Source organism: Myotis davidii, unplaced genomic scaffold (genome assembly GCF_000327345.1).
Source record: "Myotis davidii unplaced genomic scaffold, ASM32734v1 scaffold200, whole genome shotgun sequence".
Lineage (NCBI taxonomy): Eukaryota > Metazoa > Chordata > Mammalia > Chiroptera > Vespertilionidae > Myotis > Myotis davidii.
In genome coordinates, this window is record NW_006293700.1 from 4,242,211 (window position 1) to 4,251,157 (window position 8,947).

General features: G+C 40.8%; 1 protein-coding gene across 1 annotated transcript in view; it reads left to right on the forward strand.

Moving 5' to 3' along the window:
• The first annotated feature begins 1,355 nt into the window (after positions 1-1,355).
• Positions 1,356-8,947, forward strand: part of PI15 (peptidase inhibitor 15) — a 28,268-nt gene continuing 20,676 nt past the window's right edge. The window contains exons 1-2 of the mRNA XM_006767338.2: positions 1,356-1,468; positions 2,063-2,369. Coding sequence (XP_006767401.1) covers positions 2,097-2,369 — 273 coding nt within the window. The 5' untranslated portion in view covers positions 1,356-1,468; positions 2,063-2,096. The remainder of the gene's footprint in view (positions 1,469-2,062; positions 2,370-8,947) is intronic.

Sequence of the window (8,947 nt, forward strand, 5' to 3'; positions counted from 1 at the left end):
GAAGTCAGCCTCCCCGTGAGTATGCACCTTGCCCCTCCCACGTTTGGATGCGCTAATAAAGAGTTAAAGAACACGCATCAGGCCACACATATTGCTGGAGATCCAACTGGGAATAGAGCCCAGGAAACTTGGCTCTCGGTCTGGTGTGCTTCTAACCACATGACCATCATCTCTGACGGCTGTGAATTCACGTAGTACTCCTCCTGCAGAAACACGCAGGGGACGAGCACCTCCGCACACTGGACGAGCCAGGGCACTCTTTTCCGTAAACGGAATAATGTGTATTTTCCAGGATTCCTGTTGCCGCTCCCTGTGAATGGGCCACATTTTGTTAATGTCACCAGGACACAGGGCATCGCTGAGGGAGCTTTCATTACAGATTGTCCTGCTATTCGCGTTCTTGGCTCTTGTCTTGCCCGACACGGATTTTGCTCCAAAGGCATCTTTCTAAGAAGGCACTTCTGACTGCTGGCGGTGGCGGCTGCTGCTGCTGCTAAATTCTTCATGGGCTCTGTGCTGTGCCCTCCAGTATGCTTCCTGAGAGGTTGAGCCACTCTCTGCTTAAGATTTCAACTATATGCTCCCAAACCTGAAACAGATGTTATCTTGGCGGCCGTCATTTGCCATGGGCTTGTCTATTTGCATTACATACAAGGCAGGTAATTTGCTGCCTCACTTTGTAGAGAAAGAAAAGGGGGTGGGGGGGATGAAACAAAAGAGAGAATAAATATAGAAACTAGAGGAATAAAGCCACATGGAGACAGAGAACTACCACTTGAGCATCTATTACCCTAATATCATATGCTATAGCTTGGCTCCCACGGGCTTGCCTGGCATCTCTCTTGAATCATATTTGTGGCCACCCAGATGAGCTATGGGAGCTGATCTTTTGATTTAGTATCAGCTTGCTCTTTTCAGCTCCCGTGTCATTTACTATCTTAAAAAATGTACTCCTTGTTACTCAGGCATCTGTGTTTTCAAGAACTCACATTCTTATTTTTTTTTTCTTTCTTTCTTCTTTTTGTATGGGAACCAGGAACTAGAAACTATTAAATGGGGGAAATTAACCACTCACAGTAAAGGTAGAAGTCCCAAGAAAAAGGGGTTTGTCTTTTATGGTTTGTACTTTGTAAGCTGTGGGTGTGACTCAATTTCCTCACCACCCACATAAAAAAGGTTGCCACCCAATCACTGTTTTTTTTTCTTTCTTTCTTTTTCTATCCCAAACCCCTCCCCTTTGATTTTGGCTGGGAGAGACCCTAAGAAAGACTGCCCTTTCAGGACGTTGCCGACTGGGACATATAAAAGCTGTTAGCTGCTCCTGTAGCCAGCAGCATTCAAACCTTGCAGGCTTTTACTCTCAGAGTTTGTAATAAGACACACTCCTCTTACAAGAGTTCATACTACAACTTAGCAAAGACTTTACATTTTTGGAAGAACAAAATATTCATTTTGGCATTGTGCAGAGGTAAGCTATTTAGCTCAACAAGTTTATTTTGCATGCATTGATTTTAAAGTAGCTCACACTTTTTTAATTTTTTTTTTTAGCTTTTAGAAATGAGTTTGGATGGTTATGGCTCGTTTGTATGTTTCTCTCACTTGGTGTCCATATGTGTCTGGGAGACATTATCAGCACATTCTCTGCTGTTACCTGCGATGCATTTTTTTTCCCCCTCTTCACTCTCCAGATGAATTTTAATTTCTAAAGATTTCCGTCTGAAAAGACATATGCAGTAATGCATTTTGTGGTTCAGGAATTTAGGACAAATGGCTCACATGCTCACATGCATTTTAGGGTTAGTAGTCAGACTGTTAATTTTTCTCTAGCTGTAGAAAATTCCTCTTAGGAGTCTGTCTCATTAACACCAAGCAAAATGCAAAGAGGCTACTATAGGTGGTCTCCTAGGCTTGAATTCATCATGTTTTTGGATTTTTTATTTTTTTATTTTTTTTGGGAGAAAACCAAAGCAAGCAATGCTCCCAAATAACAACTTGTACATCCACATTCTCGGGCCCATTTCCCCCCTTTCCTGGACCCTAATTCTACCTTTCTGATTTCAAGCAAAGGGAACCCGGTGCCTTCCTCCAGCCTCAAAATGACAGCAACCTCTGCCGTCAGCGGCGCGCTCCTGTTCTCCCTTCTGTGTGAGGCAAGTGCTGTTGTCTTACTCAATTCCACTGACTCATCCTCGCCAACCAATAATTTCACTGATATTGAAGCCGCTCTGAAAGCTCAGCTCCATTCTGCGGACATCCCCAAAGCCAGGCGGAAGCGCTACATTTCGCAAAATGACATGATCGCCATCCTTGACTATCATAACCAGGTCCGGGGCAAAGTGTTCCCACCGGCCGCCAACATGGAATACATGGTAAGAGGAATTTTTCTGTACATCCTGGGTGAGAATGCTTTGTTCCAATCGTACATGAGAGGAACCTAAAGAGTGTCTGTATGAGATGCGGGGCGCTTTTTACCTGCTTCCAAGAACCAGTTCTGTGTGCCTGGTAAGTTTGGCACTGTCCTATTACAGGAGGAAAAGGGGTGGGGGGTGCCTCATGAGCTTTTGTGGGTTCCAGAACCATCCATGAATCAGGTCTCATATAAGAAACAAAGGTAAAGAGGGAGGTGTGGTGACTGGTCACAATTGGAAGGTCCACTTAAAAAAAATTCATGGAAAATTTGGGGGGGGGCTTTGTTTAGCTGATAGCCACATGTCCCAGTTAAGACATTTATGGAAAATCATTTTTTTTCAAATTATAGGTTTCGCGGGCATGATTTACTGTCTGGGTAGGAGTCCTTTCCCTTTCTTGGACAGAAGCTCTTTCTGATGCTCATGTACAGTGTGCTCAGGGAACACGCTGCTCTTGCCTCCTGGTAATTTACTGCTCTGCCCCGCAGAGAGCAGGGGAGCCAGTGTGCACTGACTTGCGTGCTGTTCCAACTTGCTCTGAACACATTCTTTGCTCTCTCTTAAAATAGGCTCTCTGGGCTGAAATCATTTTACTGAGAGAACGTTTCAAATTGGGATGGTATTGAAAGGATAGATGTCTTTTTAATGTTTCTCTTTGGTTTTGAATTTATGCAAGGTTATGGTTTAAATTCCGGTACCTTCTAACAGCACAGCTTGGAGCCTATTTAAAGCAATAGAGACCACCAATATGGTGTTTCTAAGATGGGTTTGGCGGGGGTGGGGGGGAGATACCACTAACAACTCTTCATAAGTGCTGACCTAAAATTTTGGGATTCCGATCAGATTATAAATTCCATCTATTTTATTCAAGTCTGCTTTTTAAGTTTGACTAATTGCAGCTATCACTGTCAGAGGGAAATCAAAGGCTTGCCAAGCGTAGGAGAGTCATAGCTCATAGGAGTGCAGTTTAGACTCTATAAAAATGCATGTTCCATGGATTTTTAAGGAAATAGAAAAAGGAGATGTAATCAGTCCTAGTGCATAAGGGGTAATATAGCCTCATGATTAAGATTATGAATTCTGGAATCGAACGTGTGAGTTTAAACCCCAGTCCTGGGATATAAGCTGAGTGAATCACTACCTCATTCATTTCATCATCTGTAATATGAAGATAAAGGTAGTATCTGCTATACATGGTTGTTATGAGGAATGTATAAGTTGAGTGGTGGAGCAATTAGACCAAAGCCTACTGCAAAATAGATGTTCAATAAACATTAACTTTTATGGGTTTCCATGAACTTCTTGTGAAAGGTGCCCAGCAAAAACCTATTCAAGATCTAAAGTAGTAAGAGTTATGCACATTGAAGAGGTGTTTCTAGAAGGTGACGTATAGACATAGAAAGAAGAGAAACAAATATGTTTTCAAAATTACCCTCAATTATGGAGTAATCTGCATAAGGTTCTATTGAACTCAGAAAAGTGTAATATCCAGATTGTGGGTTGAGGGTGGGGATCACATAGCTACGCAGTCAGAGACTCAAGACTACTGAACAGGCTTTGGAGATAAGCTCATCTGGGTTGAAATCCTAACTCTGCTACTTACTTTATTGTCTTGTATACATTACTTAAACTGCTGAGACTCAATTTTCTTAACTGTAAAATGGGAAGGATAATTTACATAAGAACCCGTCAGTACATGATGCAATTCACCATTTTTATGATATGAAGAGGAGCCATCATGAATAAAGGCAAAGGTGGAGTACAACACAGTAGAAATAGAATGAAGAAAGCCACATTTTTCTAGTTATATCTTTCTCCACTGATCAAGAATTAATTCATTCCACATGTTATTTATTTAATTGCTTCTATGTGCCAAGGATTTGGTTAATTGTTTCCACAGATGACCTCATTTGATAGCTCACATTTTCCCTGTGAGGTTAAGACTATGGTCTTCCTTTTACCCTTGAAATCACTGAGACCTAGAGAAGTTCATGAGTAGGCCAAGGTGGTGTGGGTTGTTACCCATATGGAACTGGATCACTGGGATTAGAATTTAGGTCTGTGTAATTCCAAAGCCCATGCTTGTCCTGGGAGCATCTATGTATTTAGATCTAGCAAGCATTCTACTAGAGGAACCCCCCGGAGATATTGGGATATTTTTGTGTCCTTCTTTACATTGCCAACTGAAATCCGATAGCATTCATATTTTATTTGCCATCCCCCCCTTTTTTTTCAAATACAGGAGCTATTATATATAATTTACTTTTTAAGAACCAGATTCAGTGCTGGTTAGATGATAGATGCTCTATAAATCCTCTTAACTCAGGAAAGTTAATGAAAATTAGTAGTTAGAACAGTTAAGTCCTATAAAGCAACATATGACTGTCTCAATTATGAGGTAAAAACTGCATTTAACTCTAGCCAGTATGGCTCAGTTGGTTGAGTGTCATCCCATGCACCAAGAAGTCACGATTCAATTCCAGGTCAGAGCACATTCCTGGGTTGCAGGCTTGCTCCCCAGTAGGGAGCATGCAGGAAGCAGCCAGGAGGAAGGGATCGATGTTCTGAGCTTACATGCATATTTCTCTCTTCATCTCCCTTCCCTCCTCTCTCTCTCTCTCTCTCTCTCTCTCTCTCTCTCTAATAAATAAAAATGTATTAAAAATAAACACTGCATATAGTTCATTTGCATAAGTATTTATTCATTTAATACATAGGCCCTATTTTAAGCATTAGGGAAACATTCCTGAATAAAACAGACACTCCTTAGCCATCTGGGGTGGGGAATCAGACAATAAACAAGATAAATATATAAAGTTCACAGTACATCAGAAGATAATAAGATTATGAAGAAACAGGAAGCTGATTGTGGTTTGGTTGTGAAATTTCATAAGGTGGTCAGAGAAGAGCTCAGTGAGAGTATCCTGGAGAGAGAGGAGGGAGGGAGCCACACTGATAGGTGAGAGATCATTCCCAGCAGAGGGAAGAGTAAGGAAGGACAAAGGCCCTGAGACAGGAAATTTATTAGTTCCATTAAAAAATATGCTTCATGTAGTGAAATTGTAGACCTCCCTGAGTAAACTGACCCATGGAAATAATTCAATGGACCCCTCAAGAAGACTCAGAGAAACTATTGAGGGAGGTACAATATAATCGGTAGCTTGTAGGTCAGGATGTAGCTGACTTTAATCTCTAAGCTCAGGTAAAAAATGAAGATCTCAATTGAACAGTTATCTTTGTTTTAACTTGTTCAACGTTGATTTGGATTATGAGCAATTTGAAAATGAGTTCAGTTCCAAGTTCTACTTTGTATCTCAATAACTTGGGACACTTAGCTCACTATGGCCACCAGCCAAGTGTACAAATTGTCCCCATCAGTGAGTTATATCACTATGGGAGCCTCATAGAGGGCAGTCTTCAGCTCAGGGCTTTTCCTAATGGCACCAGATTGATTGGTAACCTCTCTCATCCCAACTTCTCTCTCATAACCTTTTCCTATGCCATTTCTTCTCCTTCTAATGTTTCCTAATTAATGTCTGCCATTGTCTATAATCCTACCCTTCAAGTTAGAATCAGAATGCGTGTCCTTTGTTGATATTTCCTATGATCACAATCTCATTTGATTTCTCCTTTGAAGCACAATAACCTATATATCTATTATACTGCTCTCATCAAAATGGAACTGGATTTACAGTTATTTGTATATTTCTGCAAACTTCTTCATTTTAAGCTTTCAGAGTGCTAAGTCTATGTTTAGTCATATTTTTATCTCTATTTTTAAGTAGCTTTAATTTTGATATGACAGTCAGCATTCCTATCTATGGGTTCTCCAACTATGGATTCAACCAACAGCAGATCAAATATATTTGAAATAGCCTATTACATAGTTTCTGACATATACTATACAGCAGGGGTCCTCAAACTTTTTAAACATGGGGCCAGTTCGCTGTCCCTCAGACCGTTGGAGGGCCAGACTATAGTTTTTTAAAAAAACTATGAACAAATTCCTATGCACAGTGCACATATCTTATTTTGAAGTAAAAGAACAAAACGGGAACACATACAATATTTGTATTTGCATGTGGCCTACGGGTCGTAATTTGAGGACCCCTGCTATATAGTCAGACCTACAATATGTAGACTTTTTTCTTGTAATTATCCCTTAAATATTATAGTAAAACAAGTATTAACATTGTATTAGGCATAATAAGCAGTCTTGAGATGATTTAAAATATCTGGAGGATGTGCATATCTTGTCTGCAAAGACTAGACCATACTATATAATAAAACACTAATATGCAAATCAACCAAACTGCAGAACTACCGGTCGCTATGATGCACACTGACCACCAGACAGCAGACGCTCAATGCAGGAGCTGCCCCCTGGTGGTCAGTGGGCTCCCACAGGGGGCGTGCCGCTCAGCCAGAAGCTGGGCTCACAGCTGGAAGTGCAGCAGTGGTGGCAGCGCTAAGGATGTCCAACTGACGGTTTAGGACACCACCCCTCCCCAAGTGCACAAATTTTGTGCACCAGGCCTCTAGTTTAATCAAAAGAGCATTCACGGATTTTGGTATCTGTAGGAGCCTTAGAACCAATCTCACACAGATACCAAGGGGCAACTGTAAAATTTACATTTTTACAGAAATTTTATCATCATTTATAATAATATTTTATCACATGCACCCAAAATAAGTTTTGCATAATTTCAAAAGAGTCATTATATAGATAGAGCTTAAGATATGCAAGTCAAACTTCTCTCCCCTTGGCTTCTGTTCTCCAATTAGTTTATTGACATATTTCCAGAGCTCCTTGGACACCAGCTGCTTTTCATTCTTCCTAAGGGCAGCTTAAACCATGACTCTAAACCACAAACCACACTAGTTTCTTAGAATAAGAATTATCCCCAAAAGAATGAAATTGCAAGACTCACACATGGAGTAAAATTTGTAGGATCTTCTTTGAATCCAAGTCAATTGAGTAAATTAACTTTAGAAAATTTGAAGTCCCTCCCTGAGAATATGAGATCCAAAGATAACATGAATCTCTGTCTTTAAAGTATAAAACAAAACAGTAGAAAAGAAAACAAAACAAACAGGAAAAAAACCACTAAGCATATAATTCAGTATAATACACTGCTGCATAAGATTGATGTAATAAAAGAGGTCCAGATAAATACCATGGAGAAGTCAAGGAAAGAAGTGATAATCTCTAGTTGACAAAATAAAAAAGCTCTTTGGAGGAGGGGCATTGAGACTCCTGATAAGGAAGGGGCAGGGTCGGCTGTTATGGTAGGTTAAAGCGAGGCATGAACAAAACTGCCAGGGGGGAAATCACAGTCCATCGACCAGATTTAGGGGGAGTTTGAAAGGAGACTGAGGATCATTTAATACAAAGGAGTTCCAGAGGCTGTTGGAGTTTAGAGCAGGGTCAGAAGTGCATGTTAGAAAGATGATCCTGGCAATTGATGGACTTCGATCAGCAATGAAAGTGACAGGAGAGGTGACAACCACTGAGTCAGAGATGCCATTGCTTTAGGCACAGATAGGAGGGAGCTGGGCACCTACATCTATACAGAGACAGGTAGTAACAACTAACTGAGGTGTAGTGTGTGAGATAGCAGTCCTCACATCTAGTAGAGAATGGTGGGAAGGCAGGTGAGGGGCAGCGTGAAGATAAGGATACACTGCCCTGACGGGTTTGGCTCAGTGGATAGAGTGACGGCCTGCAGACTGAAGGGCCCCAGGTTAGATTCCGGTCAAGGGCATGTACCTTGGTTGCCAGCACATCCCCAATAGGGCGTGTACAGGAGGCAGCTGATTGATGTTTCTCTCTCATCGATGTTTCTAACTCTCTATCCCTCTCCCTTCCTCTCTGTAAAAAATGAATAAAAATATTTTTTTAAAAAAAGATACGGATGCACTTAAAGGTGAAAAAAAAAAAAGGTGTAATGTAATTTCAAGAAGCCAAAACAGCTATATTGATAATGTGGCCGATTTCATTTGTTTGGTGCCTGCAGATGTTATTGGCAAAGCTAAAGGAACCCGGCCTCTAATGCTTTTCTGAAAAAGTGAAAAATACTAGTTACCAAGTCACAGCAGGCAGTAACATAACAGAAAGCATGACTCAAGTGAATGAATGGAGAATAGATTAATTCACCCTCGGAAATAACCAATAAACTACTTGCCTACAATGATTTCTGACTTGGGAATAATGAAAAATGCTGATTTCATTTATTTGGGTTTCACACAGAAGAGAATGTAGATAATATAAATTACTTTTTTTTTCTTTATTCAATAGTTGACTGAACACATGTGATGTCCTTATTATTCTGAAAAAATAAAACCATGTATTGTCCCAGATGGCGCATTTCCTCTCATTTGAGAAAGATAACTCAATTTCCTGCGATAAACATGAGAAATTTGATGTGTCTAACCTAAATCTTTTCGATGAATGCTTCTCTGGCGGCTCGAAGGCCTCCTGAGAGCCGCTGCCAGCCTGCGGTGAGCGGGGAGGTGGCTGCTGACAGGAGGTCCGGGTC